The following is a 25770-nucleotide window of genomic DNA, read 5'->3' as shown; positions in this document are numbered from 1 at the left end:
AAATATGTTCGTCAACAACGAACAAAACCACAGGAAACAGATGATTCTTCTGCACAATCTGACTTTGCTGCAGCCTGGAATTGAACTACTGGTTTCGTCTGGTCAGAGGAGAACTGGCCCCCCAACTGAGCCTGGTTTCTCCCAAGGTTTTTTTCTCCATTCTGTCACCGATGGAGTTTCGGTTCCTTGCCGCTGTCGCCTCTGGCTTGCTTAGTTGGGGACACTTCATCTACAGCGATATCGTTGACTTGATTGCAAATAAATGCACAGACACTATTTAACTGAACAGAGATGACATAACTGAATCCAATGATGAACTGCCTTTAACTATCATTTTTGCATTATTGACACTGTTTTCCTAATGAATGTTGTTCAGTTGCTTTGACGCAATGTATTTTGTTTAAAGCGCTATATAAATAAAGGTGACATTGACATTGACATTTGCATTACGATTAAAAGCAGTATCAATAAAGTAAAAAATTGTGATCAGGTTAATCATTTGTGAATGTGTCTCCTAAATCAGAATTTGAAAACCAGACACATTTAACATTTGCATCCAACAATAATCATTCAACAAGTGTATTTTGTCAGGTAATTATGACATTTAACCAATGTTTGAGATATGTGAAACACTTTTTTTACTGAAATGTTTATCAGTAATAATGTGTTATTTTAAAAAAACACTAAAAATGTTTGACTAAAACTAGACTAAAATTAAAAGACTTTTAGTCGACTAAGATACCTTGAGTTTTCTTTTGACTAAAACTAGACTAAAATGACGAGACTTTTAGTCGACTAAAACTTGACTGACAAAAAAAGATATGTGAATGACTAAATATGACTAAAACTAACAAGGACATTTGGCACAAGACTAAGACTAAGACTAAATTAAAAATAGGTGACGAAATTAACACTACTGTATATGAGGACTAAAGAAGTGGAGCGTGCCCGAGAGAGAGCACCGCTATCAGCGCGATTCCGCCTATCCCACCTTCAATAACTTTAAGTTAATCGACAACAAATTGTGTATCCCGGGAAACGGAATGTCTGGTCACCTCATCCCTACCCTTTCGGGTGCTAGGCCATTAATTCAGCTCGTCAACATCTCGTCTTCGTCACAGAAAAAATGTTTGTTAAAGAATATTTTTCGTTTTTGTCTTCGTTTACAAAATTAACATTGCACTGGATGCAACAAATGCCTAGATTGTAATAGGTTTTATTGGTTTTGTCTCGTCGTGCCGGGAGACGGCATCACAGTATGGTATGGGGTGTTACATTTCCGTCACACGCTTGAGGCATTTGGCCAATCACATTGCACTGGATATCTGTCCAATCAGAACACATCTCGCTTTTCAGACGATGAGCTTTGTAAAAATGTATGTGTTTCAGAAAGGTAGGGCAAAGTGGAGCAACAGTAATGTATATTATGTGGAAAATAATGTGTTTTTTTTAACCTTAAACTGCATTAACACATTTCATTACACCAAATACACAAAGTAATGTTATTTTTAACAACATCATATGACCCCTTTAAAATGCCTTCAGGGAGTCAAGAGCTAAACAAAAAGGCCTGTTACAAAATAGTGTAACTTTTGGATAATTTATGCTATCACCACAAAATTGAAACAAATACAGCTAACATGCCGGGGAACATCATCAAAAAATAAATTTCCTCCTTCCTTATTTCTGTCCTGAGATAATGAATTTCAAATGAGACGGATATGAAAAATTTCTCAACACCCAGTTTTTTTTATTACATTTTATCAGCTATTTCTCAGCAGGACAATGTCCAAATGAAATAAATGTCAAATCAATCTACACTCCATACACCATAACGGTAAAGAAAAAAACTGTTTTTTTTACATCTTTGCAAATTTGTTAAAAATAAAAAACTAAAATGATTTAATTGCATAAGTATTCATACCCTTATCTGGGACAATTGAAATTTAGCTCAGGAACATTCATATTGTTTGTAGATGATACTACACTTCAAGTGAAGTTAACCTGTGGCAAATTCAATTGAATGGGTATGATTTGGAATGGCGCACATGACTTAATAAAAGGTCTAACAGCTGATGCATATTAGAGGATTGAAAATCAAGCTCTGAGGTAACAAGGAGTGCCTGTAGAGCTCAGAAACAGGGTTGCGTTAAGCCACACATCTGTGGAAGAGTTCAGAAAAAAATCTGCTTCACTGCAAGGTCACAGAAGCATGTAGTCTCTGTTACCATTAATGGAAGAAGTTTGAAACAACCAGGACTCTTCCAAAAGCTGGCCTCCTGGCCAAACTGAGCAACAGAAGGAGAAGGGCTTTGGTTAGTAAGGTGACCAAGAACCTGATGGTCACTCTAGTTCATATGTGGAGATAGGAAAAATCTACAGAAGGACAAACATCACTGCAACACTCCACCAATCTAGGATTTATGGAGTGTGGTGCAAGACTCAATCCTCTTTTCAGTTAAGACACATGAAAACACACTTGGAATTTACAAAAAAAAGCACCTAAAGGACCCTCAGACTCTGAGAAACAAGATTCTCTGGTTTGATGAACCTCAATTCTTAGCATGTTTGAACGAAAACAATTCTGCTCAGTACCATCCAAAAAGTAAAGTGTGCTTGTAGCAGCCTCATGCTGTGGAGCTGTTTTTTCAGCAGCAGGGACTGAGGGGCTCATCAGAGTAGAAGGAACGCTCAGTGCAGCAAAATATAGAGATAGCCTTAATGAAAACCCAGCCCAGAGCATTCAGAACCTCAGATAAGGCAGAAGGTTCACCTTCCAACAGGACAATGGCTGTAAGCACACAGCAAGAGTGGCTTACAGACAACTCTCTGAATGTCCTTGAGTGGCCTAGCCACAGCCTGGGATTGAACCCAATCAAATATTTCTGGAGAAACCTGAAATTGTGCATGTGCCCCCATCCAACATGACCTGAGAGGTGAAGAGATGAGGAGAAGAATTGTAGATAAGTGCCAAATGCTGATGAGCAAAGCTTGTCGCATTAAACAAAAAAGGCTTGAGGCTGTAAAGGTGCTTTAGCTAAATATTTAGTTAAGGGAATGAATACATATCCAATGTACTTATTTCAGTTTTTTATCTTTAATACATTTTCGAAGTTGTGACAATTCTGTTTTTGCTTTGTTAGGATGGTGTATGGAGTGTATATTGCCATTTCAGTTTTAATTTAAATAATTGTGCAGTGCCATTTGTTTATTTTAATGGAAAACCCTGCTTTAGACAGTGAATATTTAGTGTCACATATTTGCAAAGTTATGCAGTTGTCATATTTCATCTGATTTCCTTGTCGATACTTCCTGTGCTGACAATCTGTGAAAGCATCTTTCAGTAGTTCCAAAATATTCAGTTTCTCTCACTGTTTGGTATTTCTATCATTTGTAACACCTTTCATAGACCATACTGTTAACCAAGGTGTCACAGTACCATCATACATTTTAACAATGGCTTGTGCATTTCAATTCTGGGTTTCTGGAGGGGTTTTTTTTCTCACACTTTTATGTTTTCTTGTTCTCTCGCTCTTTCTTTGTGTTTGTGTGCCCGTCTTTTGTACTGCACTCTCACTCCCCCTTTTAAGCTATGGGAGTCCAAGGACAGAGGAGAAAGAGTGAGAGGACAGGGCCTCCAGAGTTCCTGGAATCCATGCCAAACTTCTACATCCCTCCCCTCCTCCCTTTTTCTCTGGCTGCTGCGGTCACTGCTGTTTAGTCTGCACAGGGCCGTTCTCAGCCCGTAGATCAAAACACAGCCACGTTTCCTAACTTCAATGGGGCCCTCCATTGTTTTTGTCTGTGTGTGTGTGACCCTGGGTGTATCTAACATAAAGTATTTCTCTCTTTCTGAATTCAGTGGACGTTCCGAAGGTCTTGCAATATCTGTTTTGTTTCGTGGCCCATTTAATCTTATTGTTACTAGAGATGTACAAAATGACATTTTTTTTAAATCAACTAGTCTTTCCAACTAGTTGGTATTAAGGATGCCCTGAATAATTTTAGGATTATGATCATATGCATGTGCTGCTGTGTTCAAAGTTGTTGCATCTGTGAAGTCATTCAAGGAGGTCTGCAGTAGGACCCTCAGAAGTGCAAGGTTTGAAATCTTGCAATTTTTGCTTTTGGGGGCGCAGAACTCACAGAACTGGTTCTCAGCCAAGGGTCCTTAAGATGACTTAACAAAAAATTAAAATAAGATAGAACTATAGGAATAAAAAGCAGGAAAACCTTGATATATATTAATAATAAATAATAAATTAATACATTTGTATTTTTATAAATTTACCTATTTATTTTAAGAAATGTGTTTTGCTGACCTAGACTGCATTTATTTGACTCGCAATTTGAAAAATAATATCACAAAGAAAAAAGTTTTAAAGAATGGACCATTTTACATTATTACCAGTTTATTTTACATTATAACCTATTTATTTCAGGCACTGCTAAATCATTGACATTAGTAAAACAGTAGTATATATTGTATGTGGCTTTGAAAAATAATATTTTTTTGGAAAAGCATTTAATTTTAAATAGCTTTCATACAGAAAGATCCATTTTGTCTGCAGTGTGTGTATTTAGATCGACCAATGAGCTAACGGGGCCAAGCTAACCAGACAAACCATGTTCTCTTGAATTCATATTTAATTATCACTCTTTGTTTTAATTCTCTCAGGTACACACGGGATGAGTTTGGAACAGCTCGGCGGTCTGCCGTTGTCCGAGGCTTTATCGACGCCCTGACCCGCGGAGGAACGGGTGGCACCCCAAGACCCATAGAGATGCACTCTCATGATCCAATGAGGTAGAGTCTTATAACAAGTGCACATCCCAACCCTCCCATCCAATAATTCCATTTAAAATCTTGTGGAAAGACAATGGATAACATTTTCACTTCTGCGTGCTAAAAATAAACACTTCAACCTGCCTATAATTGGGGGGTCATTTTGAGGGTCACGCCGTTGTTAGCAGCTAAAAGCCTCTCCATTGCTGATTAACATCTTCACACACAAGGCCGCCATGCTCTCTATGTGCCACATCTCCCGAAGCTGAAAATCCAATTCAGTGTCTAAGCACATTAAACCCAACCTGATTCTTTCAGGGGAAGTGCTTCCTCTTTCAGAGAATTACTTAGTGCAGGTTCAACGAAAGGTCAGCTGTTGAAATCTATGGATTGTCACACGCGCTCCAGGCCAGTACCCCGTCAAGCTTTCGAACGCCCTCCTCCCCCATTCCATTTGGAACCTGAGGAGAGAACATGAGGTTCTTGGCAGAATGTCGATAAAAGTGGGAAGCGGAGGTTCTCAGAACAGCACTTTCCCCCGGTGTCTGGTATTAAAGGATATGGTGCCAATGTAATGATAGCTGACTGTGTGATGGCCTCAAAACTCAGGAAATCTATAACTCTATTAGATGTAACTACAAATCTAGAAGACACTCCAAATAGTTATTAATCTGGCCATTCTGTTCCTGACTGAGCAACTCAGCACCAAGCTGTTTTTTAATTATGTCTCCATCACATTATATGTTCAAAATATACTCTATTTGATGTGCACATGAACATAGGCACTCAACAGGTGCACTAGAGTTCAAAATGGCTTTGTATTTGATTAAACTAGAGTTCCAAGTATCTGTTAGTGACCTCAAACAAGCACTTACCCATGTGGGTGTCTGTTGTTGTTGTCTTCAGGACCCCAGACAGTAGAACACACACACACACACACACACACATATATATACACCGTATTTTTCGTACTATAAGACGCACCAGAGTATAAGTCGCATCAGTCCAAAAATACGCCATGATGAGGAAAAAAACATATAAGTCGCACCGGACTATAAGTCGCATTTATTTAGAACCAAGCACCAAGAGAAAACATTACAGTCTCCAGCCGCGAGAGGGCGCTCTATGTCTTCAGTGTAGACTACAGGAGCACTGAGCAGCATAAAGCGCCCTCTCGCGGCTGTAGACGGTAATGTTTTCTCTTGGTTCATGTCTCTTAGTTCATTTCTCTTGGTTCATGTCAAATTAATTTTGATAAATAAGTCGCACCTGACTATAAGTCGCAGGACCAGCCAAACTATGAAAAAAAGTGTGACTTATAGTCTGGAAAATACGGTATATATATTTATATAATGAATTTGCCTTACATTTATTCATTGTTTTTGCACAATTTTATATAAAATGAGAACACTGAGAGGAAAATTTACTACTAATGAACATCTGCATTATTTTCATTTTTACTTATAGAGATAATTCATGGAAAATTTGCCATGCTAAGTTGAAGTTTTCTGCCAAGATTTTTCATCTGGTAGAAAATCAAATACCATTATAATGAATGTCATGATTCCCATTATGACCACTAGATGACAGCAGATCATTATTTATGGTATCATTTACCATTTCCACTTTGTTATATAGTTCTTTTCACATGTTTTGCTAATTGATTTCTATTTAGATATTATAAAATGACAATTATAGCATTTAAAAAAACTCATTTTTTCAGCATTGTTTTGTATTGAAGTTAGGAATATGCCACTATCAAATTTAATTTTGCGATTAATTGATTATGCTTTTATCACAGTATCGTCAGTGACAAATTCTTTAAATATGAAACCGTACAGGCTGTCCTTGCAAAGTTGGAACTGCCCCACTTTATAGAAACAGCCTTTGTGCACAGCCTTCCCTGATTCAGGAAACAGTCCTCAGTAAAATGCGCTGCACACATCTCAATATTTGGGTTTAACTGTTCTGGAACAGTGTTGTAAATACAACTTAACCACTGATTTCTAGTTGTGTCCTCTTTTGGAAGACCAAACTAAGTACAGTAGTTTCACTTTCACAACAAAACACACAGCGTCTCCATGACATGACGGCGGTGGCAGCAACAATACTACAGCAAGAATCAAAGTTATGCCTTCTTTCTTTGTGTGAACATTTGGGTGGTGTTATGCAAATCTTCCCACTCAGTGACATAGACCTGTGAGGGTGTGTTTAAATGAGGCATTTTAGGAGGGCGTGGACGAGTCTTAACTTTTTTTAAAGAATATCTTTTTTGGGTTTGCAACTTTAGGTATCTAATCTATTCACGAACAGCTTGTAAAACTCCAAAGAAAGTAGAAAGGAAAACTTTAAATTGTATCATATGACCCCTTTAATGAGTTTATAGTAAATACATTTAACTCATTAAAAATGCTAAAACCCATTAAATAAAAATTATTTTAATAAATATGCTTTTGATAATGATTTCTGCAAAATTGTGCCCCCTATGTGTGGCGCCCCCATGCACTGCTTATACAGCATTACCCGTTTTTGTGCAACTGTTTGTATGATTAAGATGATCTGACTGTGCACATATTATGATGATGAGGAAATTTGCATTCTGTGCACTATATGCATATCCAAGCATACATGTATAAAACGAAATATACTTTGGGTTATACGGTTAAGGCCATTACACAACAAGGTAACAGTTATACATTTTTGGACTGTCATCGAGTCTCTGCACAATTTTTATTGCATGTTCCTGCAATTACGCTCTGAACAAGTTGGACCCTGAATCTGGCTTTTTGGCCATTTGAGCATGTTGAAGCAGCAGTTGCATTTTGAGCAGTTGGTAAGAGAGATCAGACCTAAAGTGATAAAAGCAAGCAAACTACAACATCAAGAGAGAACACAGATGGCTCTTCTCATTTTACTTCTTCCTTTTAATTTCATTTTAACAACTGTCTGAAAAAACTTATTTAGGGGCCTTCGAAATTTGTGAATCAAATATGATTATGATTGCCGTTATAGAGGTAAAGTAATATTGTGTATGGGTTTCCATGCATTTTTATCTTTTTTAATGCTTATACATACAATCATCAAACCAGGTATGTTGGGGACATGTTGGCCTGGCTCCACCAATCCACAGCCTCGGAGAAGGAGCACATGGAAGCCTTGCTCAAGCAAGTTACAGTGCAAGGTACATGTCATTCCACCTAAATCTCATAATGCACAAAGTGTATACACTGGAAGAGATTTTCTAGTTCAGAACTACAGTAGTTTGCTTTCAATATGCACAAATCTGTCTACATTTGGGCGTGTCACATTTGACTAGTGCCCCATTTTTTTGTCAACTTTTTTCTGTGCATCTAAAGATTAAAGATATTATATGTAAACTGATGTTTCTAGATTTGCTACATATTTAATTGTTATTTAAGTGAAAAATTTTTCACTCATAGAAAGTTCTCTTGAAAACCAAGTGGGATGCATTCACTCATTGTACAGTTGCTGAAGTCTTGCCTACATTGTTAAAGTGTGGTCATATTAGCCAAATGTATAGGAATTGTGAGATTTTAACTTTAACATGAAGCCAAGTTGGTCTTGCAGATTTGCTGACTAACCATCAGAAAGTTGCTTAGTGGTTAAAGTGATTTCTTTGTGAAATGAGCTTCATACATCTCTAAGCTATTGACAATGGACAGTATACCTTTTATTGGACCAAACTGTATGTGACAACACCTTAAAGGGATAGTTCACCCAAAAATTAAAAATTCGGTTATTAATTATTCACACTCATGTCGTTCCAAACCTGCAAGGCCTTCGTTCATCTTCAGAACACAATTTAAGATATTTTTGATGAAATCCAAGAGCTTTTTGATGCTCCATAGACAGCAATATAACTGAAATGTTCCCAGGCCCAGAAAATTATGCGCAAAAAAAACAAAAATAACGACTTTATTCAACTGTTCTTCTCCCCGGAGTTTACCATCTTCCGCCTTTATCAAGAGTACTGTGACGCAGGCTTACAAGGAACTCTCTTGAGGGAGAAAAATGGTTTAATAAAGTCTTTTTGTTTTCTTTTTTACTTTGCACAAAAAAAATATTAATGTAGCTTTGTAAAATTATGGTTGAACCACTGATGTCACATGGACTATTTTACAGATGTCCTTTCTATGTTTTTTGGGCCTAGGAACATTTCAGTTGCATTTCTGTCTGTGTAGGGTTAGAAAGTTCTCAGATTTCATAAAAAAATATCACACACATTTTAAACAGGTTAAACTCATTTCGGGGTTATACTTGTTCTGAATATAGTTGCGTTGTAGATAAATTTGTTCTGCTGTGTTTGTATAGGGGTTGAAGAAAACATGCAGGAAGTAGTTGGCCACATCACTGAAGGGGTTTGCAGACCACTCAAGGTGAGATCGAAACAGTGTCATTAAGACTGATATTTTAACTTTTTAAAAAATCAAAAAATATCAGCCTGAAACTGTGGCATACAGCAGTTTGTTAATAATTGTGCTTTAGTGCTCAAATTCAAATTCTGCTTGCAACATATCTCAGTCCCATATCTTAGACCACAAAACCAGTCATAAGGGTCTTTTTTTTTAAATTGAGATTTAAACATCACCTGAAAGCTGGATAAATAAGCTTTCCATTGAATGTAAGGTTATGGTTTGTCATTATTTAGACAAGATACAGCTATATGAAAATCTGGAATCTAAGGGTGCAAAATAAATTCTAAATATTGAGAAAATTGCTTTTAAAGCTATCCAAATTAAGTCCTTAGCATTGCATGTTACTGATCAAAAATTATGTTTTGATATATTTACGGTTGGAAATGTACAAAATATCTCCAACATGATCTTTGCTTAATATCCTAATGATTTTTGGCATACAAGAAAAAATTTATCATTTTGACCCATACAATGTATTATTGGCTATTGCTACAAATATACCTGTGCTTTTTGTGGTCCAGGTTCACATATTTGAATGATTTATATTTCAACAAACCCTTTACTTACAAAACAGGGAATAATGAAATCATAATTATTATTTTTTTCTCTCTACAAGGTGCGAATTGAGCAGGTGATTATTGCAGAGCCCGGTGCTGTTCTTCTGTATAAACTTTCCAACCTGCTCAAGTTCTACCATCACACCATCAGGTACACAAACATGTCAGCGAATTACTTTATTGGGTTTATTGTGTTTTTATTGTATTTTATACTTTATACTACATTTGATGGAAGACAAATTGTTTATCTTTTACTGAAGAACAGAGATCCAAAAATATAGATGCAGTTTTAGGTATAGCCTATTGCAAGATGCTCCAGTTTTTCTGAATGCATAAGTCTCTCTCTCAGTGGTATCATGGGTACCAGTGTTTCCTCTCTGTTGATGACCATTGATGAGATGCACATGCTCAGTAAGAAGATGTTCTTCAACAGCCTTGGTCTTCACGCCAGTCGCCTCATGGATAAAGTAAGTACCTTTCAATGTTGTTTTTGTTAAATAAAACTAGAACTGTGCTGAAACTGAAATAAAGCTGATATAGAATAAAATGGAAATATTAAATGGAAAGCTTAAACTGAAGTTAAACAAATTAGAAATGTGGCCTTGGCAACTAACTAAAATATATAAGTTAAAGTACTAAAATCACTAAAACATTCAAATAAACTTATATATAGATATTTACAAAAAACTAAAACCGATTTTTTAAAAAAGCAGATAAAATTACTGAAACTTGAAATATAAAAATATTCTGAAAATATACAAATTATTTTTATAAATACTATAATAAAATTCAAACAATACTTTTTTCTCAAATATCTCCTTTTGTTCTACTTTTCCCACATATCGTAAAAGGTGTAAAAATTCTGAATTTTTTACTTACTCTTATGGCAGTAAACCAGTAAATATTGGCCGTACCAGCCAATGAAAACACTTAAGCAACTGTCTAAATACAACCCAGAATACACTAGCATTGAGCTACTCTAACACAGCATCCTACCCCTATAGCTCTGTAGTGATCAACATAACAAATGTGCGCAAATGTGCCTCACGGTCATTCATCAGTTGGATTTGATTTTTAACAGGCTGAAAAAACACATTCTCATACCAGGGATTTTAAATTATCCCCAAAATATCCTTGAACACGAACAGGCTAGTAAAAAAAAAAAAAAAACACTTCATTGATAAGTGGATCAATAACCAGAACAAGTTGGCCTCTGCTCTACACTTCTAAAATAATTATCGCCTTAGCAGCACACTAATCAAATCACCTCAGGCTTAGGACGTTACGTTTCACTCCCTGACGCTGCTCGGTGCCAGGAACACAAGCCTGAGCTAATAAGCTATATTAGAGGCAGCAGAGCTCTAGTTAGTGTTCGCAAGCAGGTTGTTTATTAGTCAGCTTTCAGAGGTGCCAGTCTTGCTGTCAGACATGCCTGGCTTGATTTTGAAGGTCTTGAATTGTAAATACTGCTCTTAAAGGTCAAAATGTATGGAGTTAATAAATGTGTTTTCAGATGGTCAGTGACATGATGCACTTTTTTTATCGTTAAAAATGCACTTTATACACAGTGATATTAATACATCTTACAATAGACATTTTCAGTTTTCCTGTGAAATTTGTATGTATTACTTTTTTCTTTTAAGATTTTTAAAGGACTTCTTGTTTTCTTGTTTTCTCAGGTAGAACTTCCACCTCCTGATCTGGGTCCCACTGCCTCCCTTACTCAGACTCTGTCTCTCCTTAGGGAGGTTTTGGCCTCCCATGATTCATCAGTTCTGCCCCTTGATGCCCGTCAGGCTGACTTTGCACAGGTGAATTTTCTTGAATTTTCTTTTCGTTTTGTGGCAAAATCTGGTATGTATCCACCTTTTAGTGACTGGAATTTGGCACTATTTGGCACAGACATTATTTAACTGAACAGAGATGACATAACTGAATCCAATGATGAACTGCCTTTAACTATCATTTTTGCATTATTGACACTGTTTTCCTAATGAATGTTGTTCAGTTGCTTTGACGCAATGTATTTTGTTTAAAGCGCTATATAAATAAAGGTGACTTTGACTTTGGCAGATATAAAGAAAGTATCAGAAAAAAGGTCACTGTTTCTCTTTTGTTTGTCAACGTTATTTACTTCACATTTATGTAAATTATTTTGTGGAAGAAGTGGATTTTTGTTGTCGTTTCATGCCAGAAATGAATCGGTTGTCTTAATATATTTGAATTTATGTTTATGCATGTGCAATATTATCAACTACACTAGTAGACTAATAATATTACACACTATTCCATTTAGGCATGGATTACTCTATTCATGTTAATGTCAGACATAAACATTTATGCCACTGTTTTGTTTTGTTTTTTTGCTTTTTGTTAATCCCATCATCCTCAATGCTGTTTCTCAGGTATTGTCCTGCATCCTTGACCCATTGCTGCAGCTGTGCACAGTATCAGCCAGTAACCTGGGCACAGCAGATATGGCCACCTACATGGTGAACTCCCTATACATGATGAAGACCACATTAGCGCTCTTTGAGTTCACAGACAAACGCTTAGAAATGCTGGAGTTTCAGGTGTGTTACATTATAAAATTATAAGATAATGTACATAAGTTTAAATTGTGATGAGTCAAACGGAGTTAAAATGTAATACATTTGTATGTATTTTTATTGGCCACTTACTCTAGATTGAGGCTCACTTGGACACTCTAATCAATGAGCAGGCATCTTTCGTGCTGACCAGAGCTGGACTTAGCCATATTTACAGCTGTGTCCAGCAGTACACTGCAGAGCAGGTGAGAATGAATACGAAAACCGTTTGTTTTTTATTTTTCTTGAATAGAAAGGGATGCTAGGGATGTGCAATCCAATATTCTGTATAGATATTAGTCCAATATTAAAGATCTAGTACTATGTGTTACGGTTGTTACTGTCATGCTCTAAAAAGAACAAAAAAACTATTATAAAAGAACAATTCTAGTCCTTCTGAAGACATTCTGAACTGATTTGAGCTAAATAAGGATACTATTATCTTTTAGAGCTTTCACAGTAGAATCTCCATAGGTGCATTTCCGATACTGTTTCTGCTATTTTCCTTTTTGAAACACTATCACTTGACATTTCAATAGCTTTATTTTGAGGAACAGACAGTATATTAAGCTGTCAAATTTATGTTCCCGGAAATTTTTCTCCTTACTGCAGTTGTCACGTCTAACAAACAGCATGCTGATTTTGGTTATGACAGTGAACATGCTAAAACTCTATCATAGTTGATGCGGAACACACCGAATCATTCTCAGACATAATGGAACCACTTGGGAGAGAACTATCAGGAGACTTTGCACAAAAGCGGACAGTGGTACAAGAGGAATCATGAATCATTGTTTTACATGTGAAAATATAGCAAAATTAACACAGAATTAAAAAGAAAAAAAAAACTTGTGATAAGGTCCCTGAAATATTTTGGCCTTCACTTTAAGTTTTTATTTTGTGATGAGTGATTTTTTTTTTTAATGGTTGTTGTCCACACCATAAATTCCTACAGTAACTAAAGAACAATGAACCATTTTTACTTTACTAACTATTATTTATTAAAGTCCCATATTTACACAATATTAAATATTTACAAAATATAGAATATATAGGAATCCAATCCTTTTTTTTTTTAAGCCTTTTACTTTATCTTATTAATCTTTGTATCAGAACTGAGCAGTTCCCTGATAGTTGGAAAAAAAAGCATTGGTAAAGCCTATTTTCAAATCTGGGAATTTAGATTCTGTTATTAACTACAGACCAGTTAGTCTTCTTACAGTTCTTTCCAAAGTGCTGGAGAGGGTTGTATCTAGGGTTGGGAATCGTTAGAAATTTTCAGATTCCGGTTCCATTAAAATCATTAAACAACTATTTAAAAAATAGTGGTATGGAAAAATGCACAATACTCAACTACTCAATGCTCAATACTGTATATTACTTACTGTAAGCTTAATTTAAAAGTTTGCAATGTCAAAATTCAACATATATTACCATATACAAATTTTCAGATTCCGATTCCGGTTCCATTTAAATGAACTATTATGTTTTTTACTATTTTACCTTCATTGAATGTAGTGTTGCTGGAAGGTACAGTAGTAAGTAATGTTGAGTAATTCTAGTCCATCAATCAGCATGTGCTTAAAAGTTTATGTTTTTTACACTGTCTATAACATTTTGCTTTTCAAGCAGGTTTAAGCTGGTTGGCCAAATAGTCCCTTGAGGGCTGAGACAATTGTTCATTTCCCTAAATTAATGAACTATAAACTACTATACGTATAACCATGTATACATACTCTCCATAAAGCCCCTATTTTACAAATAATAATGCAGTCAGATGGTGTGATGCAATGAGTGGTTTCCACATTTTTAAACATTTATAATGCATGAAAATAAATATTTTCTATCACTTTGTTTATCACTCTTGAAATAACCTGTACATTAATTAATCTATCCCTCATACTTGCATAACAATATCAGTCTATTATTTAGTGGTCCAAATTGCCATATTAATGACAATATGGGACAAATATAATGTAATCTAGTGGCGGCAGGTGCTGCGTGCTGCCCGTACATGTACAGTCAGACAAAACTACGTGCACAGTTATCAAAGGCGCAAGTGCAGGTACAGTTTAGGGAAATGTGTTCGACAGTTAAAGTCCCGATGCAGCACGATGAGTCTGTGGAGTGCGCGTCATTGGAAACAATGTGCTGAGTAATTAAAGAGGCAGGGCGGCATTTCTGTTATTTGATTTGTGACATCCTTTACGGGAAACGCTGAATCATCAGATCACTGGTGCAAGGCTGCTCACAGCGCTTGGTCACATGTCGCATCAGAACCGTTTTCGGAAAAGAAACCTAGAAATTGCTCACATTTCCGGTTCTTTAAAAAAAAAAACAGAACAGAACAGAGGTTCCCAACCCTAGTTTGTATCAGAACAATTTTTGCATCACGTAGAGACTAATAATCTTTTACACTCTTTACAATTTGGTTTTAGACATAACCATTCCACAGAAACAGCTACTTGCTTATTATTAGAAAATATTAAGCGATCACTTGATAAAGGATCTATTTTTGTTGTTGCAGTACTCTTGGAACTGAAAAAAGAAAAGAAAAATCTGTAAACTGTAAATCATAACATTGAATGTCAAAAATAACAAAGTACTGTATTATATATCAAAAAGATGTCTGTTATTGTTTGATTCATAGTAAAAAAAAGTCATGAACAAAGAGTTATCATTAGTAATGTGAGGTCAGTAACTCATTAAATTGATATAGGAATTACTCAGGGAACCATTTTGGGTCCGATTCTTTTTAGCATTTATATTAATGATCATTCAGAATTGTATCCTGATGCAAGTCTTCAGATGTATGCTGATGGCACGGTTTTCTATGTATCTGGTAGGAATTAGCTTGGCTTGATGTCTCTTTTTTTAACTTTAAATACTAAAAAGACAAAGTATGTCCATTATGCTTTTCAATTAGAAAATTACCTGTAACAGAGTCATTAAATATTAGAATAAAAGATGATTATAGAACAGGGATCAGAAGAAAAACATATTTGTATGATAGATTCGCAGTTAAATTTTAAAAGTCATGTTAAAAAGTTGCGTAAAACAATTATTAATCTTACAAGCTTCAGAATAATAAGAAATTGTTTAACATATGATCATACTTTTTTTGTTGTTAAATTCGATGATATCACATATGGTATATGGATTAGCTATTTGGGCTCAGACAAATCAATACATAATTAATCATGTTGAATGTCTTTGCAATAGAGCTTTGAAAATTTTAGATAGAAAACAAATAAGATACCATAATTGTCAGATCCCAAGTAAATGCTAGATTTTGAGCTTTGCTCACTTTTTCTTTTTTCATCATGTAAAGTTTGTATATAAAGGTTTAGATAGTCTTGCCCCTGTTATGCTACATTTTTTTAAAGATTGCAAGGGAGGAGTAGATCCACTAGAGCGGTTTCTAGTGGAAACTGTAAAGTTATACATTATAAAACAAAATTTGCTCAGGCTGTCCTCTCACTGAAAAGTGTACGATTTTGGAATTCATTACCTGACTATTTAAAATCGATTGCAAATTATAATAATTTTTTTAAAAAGCCACAAAATCTTGGTTGATACATCAACAAATTGTATTCATGTTTTGTGTACTTGTATTATAAATTTGTGTACTACTTGCTTTTTTGTAACTGTAATTTTATAAAAGCCCTCCTAGGGACAAGTGTTGCAAATTAGCTTCAGCTACAAGCACTATGGTACATGCATGGGACAGCTTATATGGTTAACGTTTAATGAGGTAGATATTAAAGTTAAAGTTAATTAGGTAGATATTCTGAAACTGATCAAAATAAAAACAAAACTTTGGTATTGGCAGATATTCTAAGCTGCTGTATTGTTACCATTATTGGAGATGAAAAAGTGATACTGGGCCATCCCTAATAAAGGCTTCAACTGTCTGCAGTAATACAGTGATTGACATGCTAAAATCCAGACAACTCTCCTTCTCTCTCTTTGCTCAGTCGCCCGCTCTAAAACTGCTGAATTATATGAATTATTCACAGTTTTACAAGACCCAGAAATAAAGCTTTTAAAGAAATTCTCCACAGAGCAGGTCATTTACTATTATTATCAGTTATATGATGGCCTGAACATTTTGAGTTTTTCTTGCTTCTTATCAAGGACACAGGAGCAAATGCGTGTTACAAAACAGAAAGTTTAATTTGACTAAATGAATATTCTTATTGGATATTCAAAGCTGCTGTAAAATATTAGATATATTTTTTTCTGTTAAGGTGAATGTAAACTGTCGCCAAGTTGTCTAATGAGCAATATTACATGGTGAAAGAATACATTTTGTAACTTTTTTCCAGTCATTATTTTTATTACATTATTTTTAGTTTCATGCACATAATACCAAAGATTAATAATACAAATATATAATTATTATTCATAATTGGTAATTATTTATTGAACAGATGCTCTTGCAGCTGTTTTGTTAAATCAAGAAGTTTGAGCGGCTATTTGTTATTATTATTATTATTATTATTATTATTATTATTATTTTACCACAGTTGGGGATTTAGATGGGGGAAAAATGCAAAATGATGCGTCTTATTACTTTAATAGTATTTTCAAGTTTGTGACATTGTAACTTCTTACATTTTCCATCTTTGCAAAACACCATTTTTCGCCATCTTTCCCCTTTCATATCACCTCCATCACACATGCACACACTAATAGCGCACATTATGTCCTTATTATCTTTCTCTCATTTCACAGGAATAGTCTCTATTGTTTATAAGTCTCCTGTTTGGGCCTTATTACCATGGTTACCCTATGGTTAGAGACTCATTAATAAAATCACATAGTGCAGATTTTCACTCAAATTCATCACATGGCAGGAAATGGCCTAAGACTGAAAAAGAACACAAAATAGAGGTTATTCTGTAAACACGATTACCTGTCCACATCTTTGTGCACATTTACAGCAACCTGTGCATTTACGGATTATGAAGAGCAAATTATTTATTTGTGTTTTGTTGTTGTTCATTAATGATTTGGCTTCATACAGCTGATGTTCAGTGCATTCAGCGTCTTTCTAAAATTGTGAGGTGTATTATACAGTGTTTAAATTGATTTTTGTTGTAAATAAAACAAGAATTATTGGAATAGGTTACTTGCCATTTCGAAGAACAATGAGTGGCTCTCATGAGCTGATTTCATTTTTTTTTTATGAATCTGAAACATACAGTGGAACTTATGTAGTCTGAATTTTCATTTTAGTGAAACAGTGGATTCAGTGCAATCTGAGTGAATGATTCTGAATATGTTTTTATGAGCCATTCTAATACATACTGTACAGTGAGTGCAGTCAGTGTGGGCTGATTCCTTAAATAAATGACTCTTATGATCCAATCGTCTTGGTGATTCAGAAATATACTGCTCAACCGGTGTAGTCTGATTCTCAAATGAATGAATCTTATGAGCTGATTTTTTTAGTAAATCAGAAACATACAGTGCAGCCAGTGTAGATGTACAGTACTGTATTCTTCTGCCAATGAAGTGGCATGAATGAGGCAGTTGTTTTTAATTAATCAAACACAAAGTTCAACCAATGTAGTCCAATTCTCAAATGAATGACTCCTAGAACAAATTTTCACTCTTAGACATTTATTTTAGTGAATCAGAAACACAGTAAGACCAGTCTAGTCGGACTCTCAAATTAATGATTCTTCTGCTTATGAACTGGTACAAATGAGCCCGTTCTCTTTAATAAATCACTTCAAGTAAATACTAAATTGTTACTAAAATGTACTACTTTCATCATGACTTGAATTGTTGTTGTTTTATGTTGTTACTGCAGCTTGTGAAACACTCTTTTATGGGTGTTCGAGTTTACAACCCAGCTTTGTCTCTTTAGTTCAGTTGAGAAACTGTCAGGTGAAAAAGATTCCAGTAAACTTTGTGACCTTTTTAGACATGTACAGGCACTTTAAGCAAGGTGTTATATCACAGAAGACAGGCGAGAACGCAGAAGCATTGAAAGTAAGCTCGGGTTTGTGTGGGTCTTGGCAGAGGAGTGCAGTCTGGGCATTTCCACGCCTGTCCTCATCACACACCCCCGTAAAAGGCTGGCGTGTGACTAAGCATCTTTGGACACCTGCTGTCCACAGCACAGGGCACAACTGTCTCGCCTACTGCATCAATGTCTTCTCTGTCCACTCATGCTGTTAATTTTATGGCCTGTCTTGCTTTATATGGCTCATGCTGCCCACATCAGACATGATTCATGAATCTGGCCCTCAAAAGCCAACTTTGTCTTTTATGTTGATGGCATCGTCTTAAAATTGTTATGATTCTCCAAATTGTGTGTGCAATAAATGGACCACTAGACACTAAATAAAGATCGTGTTGATGTTTGACACTTTCAATGTGAAGTTCCTAAAACCATAATCAGAGTTGTTATTTTTATAATAAAGCACCTGGACTTCACAAGAGATTGTGCGTTACAGCACTTCAAAGTGTCTAAAACTTAATTGTATTAAAAATCTGTGTAATAAATGTCCCGTCATATTTTACTGCTGTTATTAAGTGGTGGAAAAATGAATATGGTAAAAGTAAAATGTAATTATTTTACATTTGTATTATATTAATATGCAAAGTTGATAAGTATTTTATTGTTATGGCTGTTAACTAATAATGGCCAAGATTATATATGATATACTGTATGTTCATTACTATTTTATTAAAATAAGACATAAAACCCTAAAACAATAAAATAAAAAGTTTTTTTATGATATGGCCTAATATTTTTCCAGTATATTGAATGATCCTAGACCAAAGACAATGGTGAATAATTGGTATTACAATTTATAATTAATGCTAATCATATCAAACAGTTGTACCAAGTAAAGGCGTTATCACATTAGCGAATATTGACACATTTTTGTTTGCAAAAGAGTTAATGATTGCTGCATCACAGAATGTGTCAACTCAATTCATAATGCAAAACAAGGATGGGTTGTATCCTCAGTGTTGTAATGTTGGAGACTGTACAATATATGGACAATTGGACCTTTGGTAAACGGTCTATACTTGTTTTAGCTTTTTTGTTGTTCTTTTATCTCTCCTCTTAATTATTATTATATATTTTTTTTTTATCTCAAGTGTAATTTAGCAGCTATGGATTTGGTTTAAATGTGAAATCTCTCACTTTGTGTGTTTTCAAGCTGTTGCACCTGTTCTTTCTCTTATTTGTTTGTGTTATGTTTGTGCCGCAGGCTGTCTCAGTTCACAAAGTTGAAGAAAAGTAGTTGTATATTCTTCACTTATGGTTTGCTGCGTTCTCCCTCCTAGGGTCCCTTGGCCAACCTGCCTGGAATGGACAGCACATCCTTAAAAACAGCCATGGTGAGACCTGTTTCTTTATTAAGTTATTTTAAACAGGATTACTTTTTTCTTCAGAAGGTCAGATAAATTCATGCTTCCAAATGTTTTTTGTGATTAAAAAAAAAATACATATATTTGGTCTGAATTGAAAATATCTGTGTTTTCCTCACACTGCCTTTTTTCAGCTAAATGATTTTAGATCATTGTGGTTTCAGACCTTTTTCTAGGAAAGGTGAAAACATATTGAAATCATATTTCACATTAATTTTTAGATGAAATCACAGACGTCTCATGTTAAACAGGTCCCTTCTGAATAGTACTTACAGTTTTATAAAGTCTTTTCTTCGCATTCTTGTTTTGTCTGTTGTACTCACAGGTCCAGTTTGACCGTTATTTGGCCTCTCCTGATACACTTGTGATGCCACAACTCAACTTCCTGCTCAGTGCTGCTATCAAGTAGGAGCATCTCACATTTAGCACACATTCTGTCTATAATACAGCCAGTTTCAAAGAACATTAAGCATTTTTTTTTCAAAACAATTTTACAATTACACACTTTTCTGCTTTTATAAACAAAGTGCTCAAGAATAATGTAAAATGAAAAGTTTACAAAAAATGTTGGCTTCCATGAAAATTTAATCACTGGCATGTCAGTCTATACTTGTATAACTTTCTTTCTTCTGTGAAACTCAACAGTAGATGCAGAACCTCTAAGATGCTGTCCTCCATACAATAAATATAAAGTAGGATTTGGGATATTAAGCTATAAAATTGGAAAGATGAAATGCCCATTATACTGTAGATCTCCATCATAGCAGATGGAATTTACATATAGTACACAAAAAAAAAAGAATAATTGTTACGTGTACTGCATTTGGCTAGCTATCATCATAGCTATCATTGCTCTTTTGTTGATTTTGATTCTTCCATTGTCCTCATTTGTAAGTCACTTTGGATAAAAACGTTTGCTAAATGGCTTAATGTAATGTAAATGTAAAGTACAATTACAAAAACTGTGTTTAATTCTAAGTATGAGAGGCTCGATTATGGCAAAAATCATAATCACGATTATTTTGGTCAATATTGTAATCACAATTATTTAACACGATTATGAGTTTAACTTTATAAGAGTTTAGAGGTGTTCTTCTTACAGTCTACTACAGAAATGTATTAGGCTATAAATTAAAAATTATTTCTCAACTGTTTACATGAATAATCACCAAGTGCCGCATTTTGACACATTTTTGTGTGTATTTGACTGTTTAGGCGCACAGCTTAAGCTAATTGTTCAACTTGCTTGTCTGTGTTCTGTTCCGTCTCTGAGCACATACATAGAATAGGAAGTTCTCTTTAGTGCTTTTGAAAATGCAACATCACATAAACATTATCAAGCACGCCCCATTTTATGAAAGTCAAGTTGCATGATTTTAATGATTTGCATGTGAAATTGGGCTTTTATCGAGGAGCGAAAGCCCACCGCTGGAAAGGGGGCGAATGGGGTGCAATAATCCTTTATCTTGATTATTGTATTTTCATAATCGTTTGAAGCTGAAATCGCTAAATTGCACAGCCCTATTTTGAACATTCTATTCATAAAAGAATCTCGAAAGGGTTTTCTACAAAAAATATTAAGCAGCACTATGGTTTTCAACATATTATTTTCAAAATGTTTTCTGAGTACCAAGTCTGCATATTAGAATTATTTCTGAAAGATCACATGACACTGAAGACTGAAGTAATGGCTACTGGCGATTCCGCTTTGCCATTGCTGGAAGAAATTAGATTTTCAAATAAATTAAAATAGGAAACAGTACAACTGTAATAATATTTAATATAATATCGTTACATCTAACTGTATTTGTGATCAAGTAAATGCTTCCTTGTTATAAGACACTTGTTTCAGAAACATTTAAAAAATCTTTACCAACTCCAAACTTTTCAATGGTAGTGAAAATTATTTGGTATTTTACACTTATATTTTAAGTTAATCTTAAGTGGAACTGGCAAATTCAGTCTATTGTTAGCATAGAATATTGCCCCTTTAAAAAATATATTTTTTTTTTGTAAAAAGTACACATCACATTTTCAATCATCAACTGAACAGTTTGGTTCCTGTCAGAATTTTTTGTCACATTAATTAGTTTACTAGCTACCATTTAGCTACACAATTTCTTACTACTCAGTCACATCCATCCTAAACAAATAATGTTTTGGTCCATAAAATCGATTCAGCCGTCATCACATTAATGAAGCAGCGATGAGCATGAGAGGTTTCTCGTGCATTTGTCATGGTTCTGTTTCCCCATCTTCCTTGTAGTTGGTGCTTTTAGCATCAGCACATCAGTGTGATGTTGCTATTTGAGCGGTGGAGAGGCGCACACACTGAGTCACATTGTTACTGGGAAATGTAACAGGCTTGAGGAGCACTCACTGTCCCTCAGGTTAATGTTCTCTATTAATGGAGATGGACTCGTGCACAGGCTTGGCACAACTAATTATCTCCTGGTCCATTTCTCTCTCTCTTTCTAGCTATCTCTCCCACACATAAACATGGGACACGTGACTGAACTCTGCATGAGATACAAAGACCAAAAAAATTTGCACACACATAATTTTGTTCTGTACATTTCAAGTTAAAGAGATCAAACAAATATAAAAATTCTGCCATTATTTAATCAGACTTGCGTCTTTCAAAACTTCATAAAAGGAATTTTTGCTGAAAATCTTGATATACGCATTTTCATGTCTGATTCATATAGGAATTGTTCCTTTGGGTCAGGTATTATAGTGAATTGTTTGGATATAATCCACAATCCAACAATTGTGAATAGGAGGACAGCTGTGGCCTAATGATTAGACAGTTGGACTTGTAACCCGAAGGTCACAGGTTCAAGTCTCGGTGCTGGCAGGATTTGTGGGGGGGGGTGAATGAACAGCGCTCTCTTCCACCTTCAATACCCATAGCTGAAGTGCCCTTGAACAACTTTTTCACTTTTCACTTTCACTTTCGAAACTCTTCTAAATGATTTGTTTGTGGATCTGACTGATCCTGTTATCAGATGTATCTTGATCCAGTTCCTCACTGATTAACAGCTCTCTAGAATGAAAGATTTCCAGTGAGTAATGAGTATTATTCACTGATAATGCTATATTTCTTGTACAAATCCAGATGGCTTCTGAAGAAATATAGCAATATACACTCACTGGACACTTTTTGAAAGTGAAAGTCGTGACATTTGCCAAGTATGGTAACCCATACTCGGAATTGGTGCTCTGCATTTAACCCATCAAAGAGTGCGCACACACACAGCAGTGAGAAAGTAAACACACCATGAACACACACCCGGAGCAGTGGGCAGCTATATATCCAGCGCCCGGGGAGCAACTGGGGGTTCAGTGCCTTGCTCCCTGCAGCCTACATCTCTTGCCAGCACAGGGACTCGAAACCTGTGACCTTCGGGTTACAAGTCCAACTCTCTAACCATTAGGCCACAGCTGCTCCAGGTTTTTGGGTACACTTGTAGCAGCTCAAATTGAGACTCAGAATGGAGAAGAAATGTGATTAAAGTGACTTTGAGTGTGTCATCATTGTTGAAGCCAGACGGGCTGGTCTGAAGATTTCAGAACCTGCTGATACTGTGTATGGGCAAAAATGGCTTGTTGATGTGAGAGCAGAATGGCCAGACTGGTTGAGCTTATAGAATAGCAACAGTAGCTCAAATAACCCTTCATTACAACCAAGCTATGCAGAGGAACATCTCTGAATGGACAACACAACAGAAGACCACATTCCTGACAGCAAAGAACACGACCAAATTCTGACTCTACCTCCTGACCCTTCTTGTGATGGTTGCTTTGAGCACGATAACACACCATGTCTCCACTCTAAAATAATCTCAACTGGCTTCTTGAACATGACAATGAGTTCAATATACTATACAGATCTCAATCCAATAGAACACCTTTAGGATGTGGTGGAACTAGGGATTTGCATCATGGATGTGCAGCCAACAAATCTGCTGCAACTGTGTGATGCTATCATGTTAATATATACTAAAATATCTGAGAAATGTTTTCAGCACCTTGCTGAATCTATGGCATGAAACATTAAGGCAGTTCTAAAGACAAAATGGGATGTACCTTATAAAGTGGCCGGTGTGTAAAATGAACATATATGAAATACATTTATGATAATTTTATGGTGTGTTTGCGGTTACCTTTATGAAGCTTGCAGCCCTTTTAATTTTAGTCACAGGGAAGAGAACAACATTTTGTGTTTCGATAGAAAATGTGACGTGTTTGGTACAACTTGAGAATGAGTAAAGGACACATTTTATATTTGAGTAAATTTAAAGCCAAGCCTTAATTTGATATGAGTTATATTTGTACATGACATGTTAATTGCTTATTAAGCAGTATATACATATGTGTAGCTGTACTAGCAGAAGTGCATCTCTAGAGGGCAGTGTTACAGTAGTCCTCAACTGAACCCAGATCAGTGTTTTGTGTGGCTCTACTGTCTTTGCTCACTCATCCAGCAATATTCGGACCAGTTTATGTAGTTTTCAGGCAATTCATGTGTGATGTGTTTCCAAGAATTCAGATCAACGGAAGTACCCTCAAAAACTGAAACGGCACCAAGTTATGACTACCAAAGTCCTCCTAGAGTCATTTGTCTATGAAAATGTTTGTTGTTTTGATTCACTTAGTTTGCTCAGTCACAGAATGTAAAATATAGTTGTCAAGTTAGCCTTGACTGGTTTGTTTACTAATCATGTATGGTAAAAAGGTTTCAATGGCTACTTATTTTATTATTTGGGGAACTCTTGTGTCTAACATGATCCATGAAAGTGTAGCCAGCTACAATAAATTCATGATCATGTGGATTTTATTTAATTACAATGATATCAAAAGTGTGAAATGAGATCTGTAACTAATATAAGTGAACTCAAATTGAATGTGTAAATTTAACAAAGTATTCAGAATAGTTCTCTCTCTTTCTCACAGGGAGCAGATCTTCAAACAGTCCACAGAGCTGGTGTGCCGTGCATATGGAGAGGTGTACAAATGTGTCACCAACCCTACAAATGCCTATAAAGATGCAGAGCCTGTCCTGCACAGAACCCCACAGCAGGTACAAACCCTGCTGTCCTGAAATGTGCCGCACACACCCTACAAACTGTGACAAGCAAGGATTTGACTTCCGGATTCAGTGTTCTGAGACTGACACTGGATTCTAGCCACAAGACAAGACCATATTCAAATACTCGTCTGGTGATGGGGTTATCATTGTTAATCATTAATTATGTTAAAACAAAGACACTCCAGTGATAATGAGTATATACAGAAAAATTATCTGTCTAGATTTCTCAAATGTTGCTCTGAGGACACTGCTGTTTCCCAGAGGAGAGGAGAGGACAGCCCACACTGAGAAAAAAATATTTGTTTTTCCTTCCCATGTGAATGGAGATCTCCACTAGCAGGCTCAGGGATGCAAACTATAGACCATTTCATTGCCACATACAGATTCACATGCACTGAAATATACATAAAGTAATTTCATTATATACACAGGGGCTTTTTTCGTTCACCACCACAGACGCCTGATATGACTCAGCATCAGTATGTAATCAGAAACAGCTCTGTCTTCCCTTTAAAAATGTTTGTTTGTTTTTTTAAACTGCATTATAATACACACTTAAAAGTTCACAGACTTGTCTGTCTCACAATTTTTTCCCCTCTTAACTTTTTTTTGAAGCAGATAGTTAAAAGAAATTTTGCGGCCACCCAGTGAAGAAGTTGACCAATGGGGAGAAAGTCGAAGGCATTCTCTCAGACAATGGTGCTTTCATGTCATCGGCCCAATGGGCAGTCACGCCATCATTTAATTGCCTACAAAACGCCTGCCAGTGCTCATTCGTCAACTAAATTTAGCAGAACACTGAAAAACAGTGGAGAAAAAAAGCAGTATTACTCTCAGACTATTAATAGAAGTTTGTACCAGTTCTGAAATGGAAGCCGAAAGAATCGTAAGGCCTAGCAGAAGTACAGGGTGA

At 35.6% G+C, this 25770-nt stretch overlaps 1 protein-coding gene across 1 annotated transcript in view; it reads left to right on the top strand.

Annotated features, from left to right (window-relative positions):
* Positions 1-25423, top strand: part of cog6 (component of oligomeric golgi complex 6) — a 68331-nt gene extending 42908 nt beyond the window's left edge. The window contains exons 9-19 of the mRNA XM_059514846.1: positions 4679-4807; positions 7876-7967; positions 9119-9183; positions 9839-9930; positions 10129-10246; positions 11459-11590; positions 12185-12352; positions 12466-12573; positions 19682-19735; positions 20091-20170; positions 24722-25423. Of these exons, the coding sequence (XP_059370829.1) occupies positions 4679-4807; positions 7876-7967; positions 9119-9183; positions 9839-9930; positions 10129-10246; positions 11459-11590; positions 12185-12352; positions 12466-12573; positions 19682-19735; positions 20091-20170; positions 24722-24869 (1186 nt within the window). The 3' untranslated portion in view covers positions 24870-25423. The remainder of the gene's footprint in view (positions 1-4678; positions 4808-7875; positions 7968-9118; positions 9184-9838; positions 9931-10128; positions 10247-11458; positions 11591-12184; positions 12353-12465; positions 12574-19681; positions 19736-20090; positions 20171-24721) is intronic.
* Positions 25424-25770: the final 347 nt, after the last annotated feature.

This window comes from Carassius carassius, chromosome 28, assembly GCF_963082965.1.
Source record: "Carassius carassius chromosome 28, fCarCar2.1, whole genome shotgun sequence".
NCBI lineage: Eukaryota > Metazoa > Chordata > Actinopteri > Cypriniformes > Cyprinidae > Carassius > Carassius carassius.
This window is presented reverse-complemented; position numbering and strand designations above follow the sequence as displayed.